Source organism: Cygnus olor, chromosome 12, assembly GCF_009769625.2.
Source record: "Cygnus olor isolate bCygOlo1 chromosome 12, bCygOlo1.pri.v2, whole genome shotgun sequence".
NCBI classification, from domain to species: domain Eukaryota; kingdom Metazoa; phylum Chordata; class Aves; order Anseriformes; family Anatidae; genus Cygnus; species Cygnus olor.
In genome coordinates this window covers 14735840-14751648 of record NC_049180.1, presented here as the reverse complement: position 1 = coordinate 14751648, position 15809 = coordinate 14735840, and the positions used below count along the sequence as shown (strand labels likewise).

The window sequence follows — 15809 nt, the reverse complement described above, 5'->3', positions numbered from 1 at the left end:
ACAAAACATGAAGCAAACTGCTAACACCAAAACCCAGCATTTATGAACAAGATGCTGACCCTATCACATCTTCACATTTGAAATCATTATATTCAGCATTTAACACTAGTCACTAACAGCTAACCATATTAATCTGTTTTACTGTAGAACCACAGAGTTTCTAGGATAAAACCAGGTGAGGGCTGCAGACTCAGAGTAGGACAGAACCTACCCTACTCTCCAGAGCTTATAAATTAGCTTCCTGGAAAATATACTTTTGTGCTGTTATAACCACAAAAGATTTGGAAGCAATCTACAGGCAATCTTAATGTGTTAGGTTTTTTTTTTTTTTTCATTTTATATATTCCATATAAAAGTAATGATTTTACCTTTCTTATACTTAAATAATACTAGCATCAGACTCTGAATTGCTTTTGACAGTGACTGTAAAAATGCAAATTATTTACGTGACTTCACAGTGACTGCACACTACTGGCATTCAACACAGTATCTTCCAGAATTCTCCTTTGCCTCAATAGTTATTGTCAAAGGACAGTCAGATCTCAACCAATGATATCAAAGTGCCACTGGGAAAGGTTTATTTTCAAGGAATAAAAGTGGTCTCTGCGTTGGCACACCTGGCACTGGCAGCAATTCAGAGTCCAAAATCTCTGTGGTTTCCTGCCAAGACATTTAATTGCTTCCATGTTCTGTTCTTCATTTAAAATCATACAGAATGCTGAAACATAGGGGGAACCTAACTTCTCAAAGGCACATCCGTTTACACACTTTGCATTAATAAGCCTGAATTCCAAACCATATTACAGACAGGCAGCATCCAAAGAAACCCGTACACAGTCACCTAAATGACAAGGATATTAAAGGGAGGTAACAAAACTTGTTCAAATTTGACTACACATAGCATTAACGAAATGCAAAAATAAAGCCATAACATGCACTCCTGTAAACAAATCAGTCATGAATCAAAAGCAATGGTACTTAGGACATGCATATTACTATCAAAGCAATAAAGCGGCTAACTTCATTCTTGCCTTGTCTTCACTTAGGAAAGAATGAATTAGCTAAGGTAAGGCAAAAGTATATTTTGGCACACAAAGCAAAATCCCAGAAAATATAGCGGTTATAGTATCACCAGGTTAAAATAAGAATCCGAAGAATTCAGTGCAACTTGCAATTGCATGTTACAATTTGGAATGTCCTCATCTGCATTAGTAATTTGCTGTGTCTGAGATGAAAGAAAACCGTACTTATGAACAGGATCCGAACAATTCGTTGTTAGAAATACCAGGAACTGCTAACCAATTTTTTTTTTATTATTATTTTTTTTTAAGTCAGCTTTGAATTCAGTCCGTGACTGAAGCTAAACCTCCTGAAGTAAAGTGGGCAATGTGACCGTGTGCTGGTGGTCAGCAGTGGGCTTACCCTACATGACCAGAAGGGTCAGAATGGGTCCAGAGCGCTCTTACTACACGGCTCCAAAGCCACAGTACAAAGAAGTCCCTAAATTTGCCGTTTCTACAAAAATTACCACCCTACAGAACTGAAAGCTTTGTCAGGATGATGTACAAGGATGAAAGGAATTGCTGTCTTCTGATACTACCAGAAATGACACTTGTACTTAAGTATCTTGATCAGGGTAAGGATTTTGAAATGAGTTGTTCCAATGCCTCAGCAGAGGAAAATCTTCTCAGGCTATTCTTTATAATACCCTTGTTTCCTCAGAAGCCCAACTTATTGCCATTACACAGCAGGGGCAGGGGGAGCACAGCTGTATATTCTACGCACAGTGTTCCAAGCACTAGCAAAGCAGGTGAGTTTTCAGCCTGCCTGTTATACATCTCTCAACATCTGTTTCATTCGCCTAAGAATTTGCCTTCGCTCAGCTCTTTCTTATCTGTTCTATTTGGCAGTTTTGCTCTAGTGTTCATCATCCCCTCCCCATCCCTCTGGAGAAGCCCTTTTTGTGTATCAAGTGACAAGCCAGCTCCAGCCACAGAGGAACTGCGCATTAATTGCATAGCTATGAGACTACTGCAGAGCACAGCAGCCTAACCTAGGAGATGCACCAGCGTCTGCCAGCAGATGAAACCCAAACCACAGCATTACTAAGTGCACCTGAGGCATAAGAGTTTACTCTGCATTTTCTTACCCTGTGGAATAAAAAAAAAAACATCCATGAAATGAATGATGCACAAATATTGCTTGCACCAGCTTGTTCAGAGAAATATTTAATGCCAGTAATCTTCAGCAACTTAACCCTTTTTATTCATTTTTTTTAATCAACATTAAGTTGGAGTAAGTGATACTAAACCAGTACTGAAGCTTTAACGGAATGCAAACTGAAATAAGAAAGGCGTTATGTTCAGCCTCTGCAGCTGTCAAATAAAACTAAACAACCCAGGCTGCACAAAGGAAATAAAACAAAGACATTTTGAAAAACACTGGTTTAGTTTAGTTCAACTGAGAAAAGACAGAACAATCTCAAAAATCTCAGTTTCAGCGATGCAGATCATGTTCCTGCATGTGTGGCATTCTCTCTTATCAGCTGCAGACACATAATTGATACAAATATTGATCTGAGTCTGAAGGACATTATTTCCATTGTGCTAGTATGACAGATCATCAAAGCACTTGCCTGCAGGGCTCAGGGACATTGATCAGTAATGACAGCTCTTGGGGTTGCTCTGTAGCATGAGGACAAACAGCAGCACAGAAATGCTCTGCCTTGTTAAAAATACATGAACTAAAATACTTAATCTAATTTCCACCATGAGAAAAGGATATTTTATAGCACTGTGACTACTAAGTGCTTTAATACAAGACTGTATTTATAAAACAGAAAAAGCAACCCAAATCTCTACCCTGTTACAATGCAGTAGTGTCAATTTTCTTCTGATGTATGTCTAACACAGGATGATACCATCAAAAATATCTAATGGGAATGCTGAAGCAGGGTAATACGTTTATATTGAGCTGTTTTGCCCTGATATTGTCCTGATCTTTACTTGTACCTTCCACAAATTCTGCATTAATGATTCCAAGGGATTAGGAAAGGGGTAATGCATTTTCCAGAGTTTGTGGAAATAGCAAATCTCTTTTCATCTTGTCACTTTGGAAAGTGGGTGTCAACAACAATGATCTTCACCAGGCAAAGCACCTCATTATCTACTCATTTAAGCTTAGGATTTGAAGAAAGATCCCTTTTTTTTGATACCCGCCACTCAGAGATTTCATCACTTTATGTGCGCACAACTGCATGTGCTCTCTCATGCTCTCCTCTTTAATTTGAAATGATATGATCTGGGGGAGAGTGGTGTGCCAGCTCACAAAAGAGTTCTCATTCAGAGACCTGCCTTACCGGCTCAGATAGAAATATGTTCACTCACTGAAAGGACTGCTTTCTTCTTTCAATTTTTGAATACCAGATCTAGAGTCTGCTAACCCTCCTTGCTCAAGTTTTTGTCAATAAGATGCCAATTCAGTAAGTAACGCAACAGGACAGGCAGCTCACCTTTTGTCAAGTTAGTTGGGCATGTATTAGCTGAACAAACCCAGGAGAACATTCAGCAATGAGTCAGTTACCAAAGCTGGCACTCAAAAACTATATGGGCCACCTGCTCCCGTGCTAACACTCAAATAGGAAGAATAGGGTATCAGCAGTGCATCGGTTTATACTTCAAAAATGACTAAAACCAAATGTTTTAAAAAGTTCTGAAAATCCATGGAATAATCTCATTTGTACAGTGTCTGGATAATTTCAATGCACAGCATTGTACAGTTTCCCATTTTTTATGATATAATTATTGGCCGAGTTATTATTTGACTTCATTATATTCTATGAGATGTTTAAACTTTCATATTGCTTATGGCAAGACAGGGAGAAGAAATTCAAAGTACTGTTATGATATTGCAATTGATGTAATTTATCTCAGAGACAGACATGCTAGGCAAAGATTCACTTAAGGAAATAGCAGTGTTTAAACAAAAAACACTGAGGTATTAACACAGGGTAATACTATCACTTTTGGAATAGTTACCCGAATCATTCTACAAAAAAAAAATCTGAGAAGTCTGTAAACATACATTTTAGGGACATAGTAAGACATAATTCTAGACAATTAGAAGCCCAAAGTGCATTTTACCATAGAAGCATAGCTTTCATGAGGACAGTATTTCTTTTTTATAGCCGTAAACAGTTTCAAAATACTTAAGTGTTTACACATATCATACCTAGACACAGAAACACTAACAAACTTTACATGTTACTCTACTGAGGAGTTAAAACAACTTCTCATTTTCCTGTTATTTGCTGAGTTTCTTCCATAGGAAGCTATACTGTGACCGTCTTAACCAATATTACTCTACACACCAAATTCTCTTAATTCTTTCTCAATAGGAAAATAAGTGACTGGCTTTCAGATTAGACTGCATCTTACACTGGTATCCTGCCTGGGCAATCAGTAAGGAAATTAATAGCAAAGATGATTAGAACTTTATCTGAACAGTAAGGACTTGCCTATTGCATCTCCTTCCATTCTGTCTTTGCAGGGATAACCACCAACCTGCTTTTGGTAAGAAGAGGTGGAAATATTTTTTTTAGCTTATGCAATATCACCAAATTAACAACAGATGCCTCACCTTATTCCCCTCAACAGCATGCTAAAACAAGAGATACAGATGAGATTTCATATTAGCAATATGAAGGTAAAAACTTTGCACAGACTCAACAATTAGCATAATACAAGTATCACGCAAAAGAAACTCACAGTTAAAAAGTTTAAATTACTTTTTTGATTTACGGTTGAAGTACCAAAATGCAGTACAGCACCTAGACAACCTTCACTCAGTCTTGTAATGATGTCATATTAACCCCAATATTGCAGCACTTTAGTGCTTGTGGTCCCAGATAAAACTGAACTTTAAGCTTCACGTTGACTAAACAAGCAGAGTAAGGAAACAGTGTGAGCAAGAGAGCTGGAATCCAGCATTTAGCATGGCATAATGTGCATTCTCTTTGAGAACAATGTGCTGTTTTTCAGCATTATCACTTCCATCTCTTTTTGAAATGGATCAAAAATTTTTGACATGACAATATTATGAAATCTGTAGAATTCAAATGCTATCTTCATTCTTTGGAAATCTTTCCTTTGAAAAAACTGACAGGCCTGCAAGTGTCATAAAATGCAACCCTACCACTTAGTTTTAGCACCAACTAAAACACTTGCCTGACTGCCAGAGCACTGACAACAGCAGTTAGAACATAGCCCTTGTGATAGAAATCAAACTACCAACAATCCAACCTCACCTTCTACTTACTTATTACAAGGCCAGCCCAAATGGGCTAACCATCTAACTGCAGACCCTTCGGGGTGGAATTCAGTTGCTTAAGAGCCTATCAACCACAATGACACTTAAGCTGCCCTGGGGTGTCCAATCTGACCTCCACCCACCACTCTTTAAGGGCGTTGTCTCCTTCGAGCCCTGTGTCATACCTAACAGGCTTGCAGAGATCACTGATATTACCCAGCGCCTCAAACAGCGCTAGGGAAAAGCCGTTGGTTTTTGTTTTGTACTTCAATTCACAGCTAAAAGCTTATCCTACCTAAACCCACTCCAAGCATATGTAACTGCACAGTAGTGCACCCTCCTCAACCACTGGAGCAGTTCCAATTTTTTGCTGCCATCTGATTACCACTGAGTTCTATGGTTTTCTTGGCAACACTGCCACAGCACCTCACAGCTACAGAAGTTAAGATAAAGTGTAAAGGAGTCCAGCTCTCCAAATTCACATAGGGAACTATTCTGTTTGTTAGCTGGCCACGGAGAGAATCTTTACTTACTTTTGATACTTTCTTCTTGGAGCCATCGGTGCTTTCTGCTTCTTCATGTTCCTTAACACCCTGGGTAAGGTTTGTGTAGTTGACCAACTTGCCAAGCAGAGATGACACTTTTGGTCGTATATCGAGTTCTTCCTGTGGAAGAAGGCAACAAGTCAGCTTCTGCGAGTCACAGCATTTGTGGAGAGTAGGTGGGGTCATGCCTTCCTTGGCATGCCTGAGGCTGCCAAGGAACACACCAGTGAAACCAACAAGGGAAAAATGGAATATTTAATCGTGCATGAACCACTGAGGAGAGGACTTATTTCTGAAATGAGGGCAACTCTGACAGGAAAAGGCCATGGCAACAGGTATGCACTGAATGCATCCTTCTCCTTATGTGCTGGAAAACACAAATTACAGCAATAAAGCAGAACTTTGAGCTTCAGGACTATACAAAAATGAACATGTGCCTTGCATGAATCTCTAACATCAATGTACAACAACAGAGAGTTTAAAAAGATTCAAATTTCCAAATAAGCCAACAGTCTAATGATTGAAGTCCAATCGTTGCACGCACATGTGTATTCTGATCACTTTATTACACTTTTCAAGCTGTGTAATCTAATTCATGTGGAACTAGATAAAAAATCCCAGAAGCCACATGTATAGAGCCTCACAGTTTTACATTCTTCCCGTCCAACCTCTGCTTCTGAAAGTAATTTCAAGAACAAATCAGTGGCTTCCCCATGCAATCAAATACTTTCCTCAGACAAAGAAGGAAAAAGAAAAAAAAAAAAAAAAGCTGCAGCTCACTGAAACAGCTAGCCTGCAAAGAAACAAAAGTAGGACAAAGTCATTCTCTTCCCCTTTCTCTGTGAAACTGAAATGCCTTACATGTCTAATTGCACAATAAGTAATGCATGGCAAAGAGAAACAACGTTCTACATAGAAAATCAAAGCTGATTATGAAAGATTTCACTGTCTGAAGTTTTACCATATCTTCATGGATTGTCATGAACGGTTCCTGGGAGGATTAATGCTTTGCAGCTGATGCAGAAACTGACCGCAAACAGTAAAAAGGTAATGCCATGAGCTAAGCATCCCTTTTCTTATTCTCTCCACAAATCTCATCTATGAAACCTACATTTCCCATCTTTAAAAACCTGGTTATGATTCCAGTCCAGAAAGAGGTTGGAGTAATGTGCTCCCCATTCAGTTGGGCAGCATAGCCTTTGGGATGTTTACCTGCTCCTCCTCCTCCTCTTTAGCACTACAGAAACAGCCTGCAGCACTGGTGTGGTACTGTGCTACTGCTTAGGAAGGAGGCAGGCATGATGTAAGTAGCAGCAGTCACTAACTCCACAAATGGCAGACTAACCATGACCTGCAAACCAGTTTATCCTGGTCACGGAATCACTGTGCCTTGGAGGAAGGAGACACTGGAGCTGGGAGCGTGCTTCCAAGTCTTTAGCTCAAGCACACTGCCATGCAAACACTTTTGTAGGAATTCCAGGGTGAGTTGCTATCTAGCAGGCTAATTATATGTGTCAGGCTCTATGCCACACAGCTGGACTTTGCAGAGGCCAGCCTGGCTAGGTGTAGTTAACCAGGATCACTGGGAAGCAGTAAGTCAGGAGCCCAGCTGGAAAGCAGCTGCAGAGCCATGCATAAACCCTCTGCACCACTCCCCAGAACCTGAGCTTCTGAAAACATTTTTTTAGAAGCTTGGTCTTAGCACACCATGAGATATTTTCACTTAATGAAGTGCCAGCAAAATGAGGAGGATTCTGCTGGACTTGATGTGGGTCCAGATAGCCTCCTGCATAGGAGTCTGGTCCTCCTCACTTCTGCGTGGAACCAGTCACCTCTCTCTGCCCCACAGTATCTGAGCTATTCCATCACACAGAACGTCCCACCATTACCTCAGACAGCAAACACATACCCACAACCACAAGTGGTGAAGAAATCCCAATTACTGACATACTGCAGGTATAATACAGGACATCCGGGCTAATTTGGGTACCTGAATTTAGGCACTCTCCTGCAGGACAACGCAGGGCTTCTCAACACGGCAAATCAGCCGAGGCTCACTTTCCACACTGCTCAGCCCACAGTGCCACAGCTTCACTATTTAAATTCTTCAAGTCACCTCTGGTACCATTATACTTTGCTACGTTATAGACTTACCCTTAAACACACTGACAGGTTTTTAGATACCAGACTCCCATTCAGTGAGAGTTAGGTACCAATCCACCTGGATCTTTGCAATGCTCTACCTTCCACTGAATGATAAATAATACACATTCAATCCCTCCCAGCTCGGAAGATCACAAATCACATCAAAAGTCTGAAAAACACTTAGAAGTTACCTCAAACAAGGCCAGATTTCTGTCATAGTAATCACCTCCCTTGCCAGCTTCTGAACTGTTGAGGAAAGGACTGTTTTCTTTATGGTTGCCATGACCTGCAAAGAAAAACGAAGCAGATTTTGGTAAAAACAGAGAGAAATCCCAAGGAAACTCTGTAACCTTGACAAAAATAATCCACAGGGAATAAACTTGTTTGTTCAACTGAATCTGTTTTTTTTGGTATCTAAAGTTATTCCACGATATCGGTATCAGAGACATGACTCTGACAGGGGAGGTTTTGCTCTTTCTACTCCTGTTTTCATCAAAGCAGACTAACAAGTCACTGCAAAGCAAAATATACAAGTAGGGTCCCAGCTAATCCCCAGCTGTGCCTTTGTTCTCTAATGTTTCCTTAGATGACTATTCCTTTCACAGAACTGCGAGAAGTCAAGATACAGTTCTTCTGCGCCCGGAAATCTCTCCTAACGCTGAGAGTAACTTGTGAGCAGCATGTCCAAACAGATCAGGTCAATCTAATAAGACTGAACAATTCAAAAACTAGATTCTGTTGTTACAATACCGGAAAATATCAACCAAAAAGCTCCTCCACACCCCCGCCCACTAAGTCCTAGACATCAAACCACACTGACTTCATGAAGCCTTACCAGTTATTTGTTTTGAACACACCATGCATTCTTCAGACACTTATGCTTTTAAATTAAAACCTAACATCAGGTACAGTAAAAGCAAAGCATTCACATATGCAACGAACCACAAAAACAAAAAGATAATGTGGGAGATCAGAACTTTCTTTAAAAAAGTATAAATTTAAAAATTAAAAAGGGCACTATAGTACAAAATGATCTCTGCCAAAAGAAAAATAAAATAAAGTTAAGAAAATTTAAAATGAAGTTGATTCCAGTAATCAGAAGTTCTCTGACATGTGGCTCCCATTATAGTCTGCTTGACAAACAACAATTCCTTTCAGTTCCTTTCTTTTGCTTCTAACTCTTCACTCCCTGCTCTTTCAGCCAACAGAAATTAAAGAGATTTCCAAAAGTATCTCCTTAAAAGAAGGTCAATCCAAGGAATACTCTTTCTATTTACCAAGAAAAAAAAAGTAACCACTAAAGAAATTGAAAATGAAAGGAAAAACAGATTATCTCAAATAAAAAGATGGCAAGTTAAAGAAGCCTTGTACACTGACTAGGTAAAAAGCACAAGATTAAATAGCTGGATTTTGGGGTGCATATTTTCACTGATTAAAGTAATCAATTCAACAGTGCTATGCTAAATTATTTTAATATCATGAAAGTGTAATTATTTCTGCATTGTGAGATCTGAATCAACTTACAAAATTAACATGGCAGGCAAGTAGAAGACTCCTCCCCTACACACACAGATCAGCATATACCCCACCGTTACCAACATTATTGTTTCTAGCAAAATAATACAAGAAATTTTAGTGCTATTCTCGCTGAAGGGAAGCAACGCATGTGAAGAAGCACTATTTGCTGGAAATTTCTCGCAGGTGCTTCGAGCAAAACTGGTGGGGAAAAACTCACAAACAACAGATGTCTTTGTAAGTTTCTGGAAGTAATCACTTAGCAGACTGAAAACATTGGTAGATAGCAGTCAGCTGTTTTTACATGCCTACTGCTTTTCTCACTGCTCTGAGGATTATCACCAAAATGTGGATTAGCAGCTGCCTTGCACTTGTCTCAGCCTATTTGCTGACCCTACCTACATGTAAGGGATGTTTACATTGCTGTATATTGTCAAACTTTTGCATGACTAGGAAAAAATATCTCTAGGTTTAGCAACACAGAATCAAAATAACATGTTTATCAATTTAAATAAAGACAAATACTTACTAAACAAACGGTAAGAACTACTTGCTTTCTGTGTACGTTAGGTCTTTCATTGGCAGAGGGAGTGTACTAGACCAATTTTATTGTAGTACATATTGCTTGCTATTCTGCAGTCCATTCTATTCTATTTTGGTCAAAGTACATTTGCAAGTCTTGCGGAGGAAATTGAGTCATCTGCCATAGATTTTACTTATGAAATTGAAAATAGGTGGGGTCTGTTTGACCACGAAAATCGAAAACTTTGGTCTGTGCAGTATCTCCTCATTACACTTACCAAATGTAGCAGGGTCACAATTCACGTTGTTTTCTTATCTCCTATATACTTGCTTTGATAACTCAAAGTTTAAAAAAAAGTCAAACAATGATTTTTAAACTAATTCTTTGCTGTTGTAATTTTCTTTGTTCTTAGCTTATAGAAGCAGTTTACCACCACTTCAAAAAAAGTATAGTGGGTGTTCCCACTATTTGTAATGCTTACACAATCTCTCTCTTTTTATGTGTAAAATCACACTGTTGTCAAGATAACTCATACATCCAATCCCAGATTTTTATAGAAGATGACAATTGTTTTGCTCTTTCAAAATGCCAAGCCTCTCATTACTGTCATCAGTGTAACTTGCCCTTGGTTAACAAACATTACGTCATACCTTCTCCCTAAGCCTGACACAAAGACAGTGACTTGAGATCAATCAAGATAAGTGGGATTATTTTTTAGATGCATCTTCGTTTTACTGCAGTACATTTTTCATCACTGGTCTCTTCAAAAGCTCTCTGTCCTTCTCAGGAAGAGCGCGCGGCTCCTCTCTCAGTCACCATTTGCATTTTCCAGTATCACCAAATTCCTTCCCATTGGCTTTCCTTCTGAATTTAAGTCCTTGGTGTGCTTGCTCTATACATCTTCCTGCACGCAGGAAGCTCAAACAAAGCTAACTGCAAAAGAAAAGCAGCAACACTAGTGACTGGAATTAGAGCATTGTTTTTGCAATTGCTAGGGCACACATTTCTCTCTATAGAAAAGTTCAGATGATAGAGAGATACAGCTGGCTTTTTACCACATTCACAGCACTAGCTCCATTATCCTGGAAGTACATACAGATTACGGATTACTTCCAACTATACAAAATAATAGTGAATTTTCAAACTCCATGATTCTACCAATCCAACGAAATGCCACATTAAACTCCCTCTCAAACACTGGTCACTTATACTCCACTGCTTGGCATTGTAAGTTTACATTCAAGTTCTTTCAAAGAACATATTTTAGTTTCACCAGTACGTGGATCTGGGTGCTACAGAGATGTGTCCTGCATCAAAAGGAGTAGTACACTGAATAGTCTAAAACAGCTAATGAAATGATTGCCAACATCACCTTCACTACAGTTGTATGTTTGGTGTAATCTCTACTTTTCATACATGTTGGAAAACAACACCAAGGCATTAATCTCATCTTCTCTATTTCTATATCCTGTTCCCAATTTCAGGAATAAAACCTACGGTGGATGACTCCGTTTGCTCAACAAGAATCGCACAAGAATCAACACACTACAACAGAACAGAGTACAGCACAGCATGACACATATTGCAATAAAATATTTGTACGGTATATTCTGTCTGCCAATGAGCAATACCAGCATCTTCACACAGACTTACTTGAACAGGAAGAGCTTGTTATCTCCATCAGTTTTGGAAGAGTGCAGAGGTGACCTCGAAAAGATACTCTGGGGAATTCTCGCCCCAGCTTCTCGTGAGGACAGTTTACACTCTGAAGCATGAAGTCTCCTGGGCGAGCACCATCTCGTGACACGGGCACAGTTTTCCACATTGTTAGTTATCAGGCCTTTGGTCTTGGACAGTAGCTATGTGATGTTAGTTTTCATGATGCAAGATTGTTTTGCAAGGAACATTTCATAAAGAGGGAGCTATATACTCTGCAACAGAGAATAATTTATTTGCCTTAGTCCCTAATTAATCTCAATTTGTGAGATAGGAAAGCTGTATGCCAAGTAGGCTAATGTTTCCTCCTCACTTGTTTCACTGCTTCTCAGTCTTCATTATGTTTCAATAATTAAGGGTTCTTAATTATTAAGTTATTATTAATAACTTCTGTATGCTGCCAATTCTCTTCCAAACCAAATAATTCTATTTACAGCCACCATTACAATTACACAGTATGGCTAAAATCTTCAGCATAGGTCCCTGCACTTTTTAAAGCTCCCCTACTCAGGTACAGACACAGGTCTAGAGAACAACATTCATTGTGTGGATCAACTGTGTTCCATAAAACAGCAAAGATGCTCCATGGAACACCACCTAAACATCCCAAGGTGTGCATATATGGAAATGTGCAAACACACAAGCCCAGGAGATAGGATAAAATGATAAATGCATGTCCAAACCTTTGCCTTGCTTTTATCTTATTGCCAGGAAAAAACACGGTAGCAAAACTGTACCGGATAGTCTGTGGACTGGTTGTACTGTGTTCTTCTCCAAAAAGTTTAGGTTGTCTTTAATAAAAGCAAAAAGACTAGGAACAGAGGACAGTGTTCACATAACTGCTTTCTTTTTAGAAGGTGGTTAGGCCAGAGAGGCAGTTCCCCTGCTAGAGCACTGTGTGTGCAAGCCTTCCGTGCAAGCCATCGTGCTTTCTTTGGTGAGGGATGAACACCAGAAATCAGGGAAAATTACAGACAAAACACCTACTTTAAAACAACTATAAGAAAGCCAGATTAGTGAGGATAAATGAAAGCTGAACAATTAGGCACTGCACAACTATTGTAAAGGCAGACCAGGAAGCTTTGCAGTGATAAGGTGTACTCAGCCAGACTAGGACAATAATCATCCCTGGGAGAAGCCGGCAGGAGTGGCTGCGTGACTCGACCTGTCGAGGTTTTGTTCCCTATGTCAGTTTCTGAACTCCCTTAAAGAAAACTACCACTCCCGTACTTCATCACGCTCAGTTAAATAAGTAGAAATTAGTACATCTTAAAACACCCTCAGATCTTTCCATTTGGACATGACTAAGCCAGATACTTACTAGTTCTTAGGGAGGCTTTACCTACGTGACACGTTAAGGCGTGCTGAAGGCATGGATGGACAGGGTCTGACTAGCTTTCGTCTAGCCAGCACCAATAACAGGAAAATACAGTAATGCAAATTAAGCTGCAGTTAGGCTTAAAATGTTAAAAAAGGATTCCCAAGAGGGCTGGACTTTGATACAGCCTCTGATGATGATATGCAGCGTTCCTGCAGCTCCCTGCCTGAGATATTGAGACCTAAACCTTAACTACATCCCTTCAACTCAGGGACAGAACTCTGAGCAGAGATTCATTAGAAAACCAGACATTCAAAGAAAACCCTGTGACCCTCCCCACAAGATAACTGAATTTCTGGAGTGGTGTAGGAGCTAATATCTTCTTTGTAATTGCACTATGCATGCACAGCCTCCCTCGTGCACACCACAGTAAAAATATTTTTGTAATGAAATCGGCTGCAAAGCAGCTAGCACCACGTTTTACAAGCATCGCTGGTCACAAAGCCTGTGACAGTGAGGGACAGGCTGAGAGGTTTTCATGCACAGGGAACATTAAAAATAAATAAATGTAACTTAATCTAAGATTTAATAAGATTTTACAAATATTTTTAATATTCCATCATATTTTAATATTCCATCTACAAATGACACTGGAATTGAAGATTAAAAGGTAGAGTGTCTAACCCTGCAGCTGCTGAGGGATTCCTTTAACCTAATTTCAGCTCTCTGAGCAGTAGGCAGTTATGTTCAACCGATCGTGTCGGCTTACTCTTCAGTCAGAAAGAAATGGCTGAATTAGCAGATCCCTGCAGTACATCTCCTGTACACACATCTTGGCATGCTGAAAATTACACTGCTACAGAGAACCTAACTTAAATAAAAACCTAATTTATAGATTGAAGATATGCAAAGCTGATCCCCCAGCAGAAAACAAGTTCGTTCTGTTTGGATGATCCATTTTGGCTTTTGTAGATTTTTGTGTGTCAGGATCCTCCACAAACTTCTACAGAACCGATCATCAGGCCAGAACTCAGTTTGAATTTTTGCCCGCAAAATAAAATAAGTTTACTAGATTTACTGTTCACACAAGACAGATATCCTACAGCAGAAAAAGTTACAGGAACAATGGGATTGATGCAAACATTATTTTCAGGTCAAATATTTCTTTCTTGCAGAACCAAATAGTTTCATTAGTCAACACATTTTAATGAAGACATTTGTTCACAGCCTTAAGGATCAAATTTTAACACAAAAAGCTGCCAAAGCCCATTTTCATTATACTTTGGGGTTTGTTTGTTTTTTGTTTGTTTGTTTGCTTGTTTTTACAAAAAGGAACTGTTGTAACAGTTTTTTGACAAAGCACTGTCCAGATGGTAATAGTGATAATACTTTTCCAAACACTTGCATCTAAAGATAAAAGTTGGTTCCCTTGAAAAGGCCGTGCAGTGTTCAGATAGCATTCTTTGCAGAGACAGTAAAGTTTTGCAGAACCGAGTATTGCTGAAGAACAGAAAGCCCTAAATAAATTTCTTGGCCTTTCCTAGTACTTCAAGAACCCTGATATCTCCACATTTGGCAGCAAAGCATTCAAGAGTATTGTTGATGTGTATCAAGAGACCACCATGTTTATATAACCTAAGAAAAACACAGATGACAGCACTTCAAATACATTCTAAATCTGTTTATGTTCTTTACTTATGTGGCCCCTCACAAGGGCTCAACAAAACTTCTGCTCTTAGGACTGTCATGAAACCTCCTCCTTCGTGAATTTGGGAAACTATAACAAATTATTCAACTTACAATTATATTTTTTTTGCAGAGATTATAACCCATAAATTTCGTAAATAAAATTCAGATATGGGTTCTTTTCTTGAATTACTCATGTTCAACTACTTAGCAAAAATCCTAATCCATCGTTAGATATAGTCCAAAGAGATCTTATTCAAAATAATAGTAATAAGGACAGCCTATTAAAAATGTTTGTTTCTCCACGGACAGCACACAGCTAGCCAGAAATAAGAAACATTTTTGAAATAAAAATTCTGATTATAAACTAATTCACTGAAGCAGCACAGACAGCTCACATCACAAATCTGATAAGGAATATTAATTTATTTGCGCTTTAGCTACAAAGTAACCAATATTATCTAAAGGATTTTTTTTAATGTAAAAAAAATCAAAGGACACTTTGTAATATTTAGCTTTTAATATATAGCTTTTTAGTATATATTTAATATTTAGCTTAAGTTTTTTCAAAACTGAAAATGAGAATTTCATTGTTTTGCAAAAGCAAAAGGTTTACAGTGACCTTCACAGCTCAAAAAAAAAAAACAACCTCAAAGTATTTTGAAAACCTTGTTAATTTTTCAGTTGTTCTTTTATTGTTTGTTTCTATGTGTTGTTGTTTTGTCTGGGTTTCTTTTCTGTTCATTTTTTCCTTTTTGAGTAGGAGTATGTTTACATCAGAAATATGAGAAACTGGAAATAAATGGCATTGTATCAAGTGAGAAAAAAATCACTCAGACTACAAAGCAGGCGTTGGCAGTGAAATAACTGAGAATTGTTAATGCCAGTTCACTTAAGACCTTGGACTACTGAGTCGATTTTCACTGTAGGTGGCAGAAAGCACGAGCCATAAATCCCAGGCTATCCCAGTATTTTATGGAAATAAAGGCAAAAGGCACACTAGGTACCAAACCATGCAACAGTAAGTTGTGTGAGAGAAGAGAAAAGCAGAATG

General features: G+C 38.8%; 1 protein-coding gene across 4 annotated transcripts in view; it reads right to left on the bottom strand.

Annotated features, from left to right (window-relative positions):
• SLC12A4 (solute carrier family 12 member 4) overlaps nt 1-15809 on the bottom strand; it is a 50363-nt gene that overhangs the window by 22232 nt on the left and 12322 nt on the right. Inside the window, exons 1-4 of one of the 4 annotated variants that reach the window (XM_040571518.1) lie at nt 11689-11924; nt 8189-8283; nt 5841-5972; nt 4639-4659 (exon numbers count right to left, since the gene is read on the bottom strand). In XM_040571518.1, coding sequence (XP_040427452.1) covers nt 4639-4659; nt 5841-5972; nt 8189-8283; nt 11689-11860 — 420 coding nt within the window. In that variant the 5' untranslated portion in view covers nt 11861-11924. Of the gene's footprint in view, nt 1-4638; nt 4660-5840; nt 5973-8188; nt 8284-11688; nt 11962-15809 lie in introns of those variants that run through there. The other 3 variants (XM_040571515.1, XM_040571519.1, XM_040571517.1) reach the window with 3 other exon arrangements.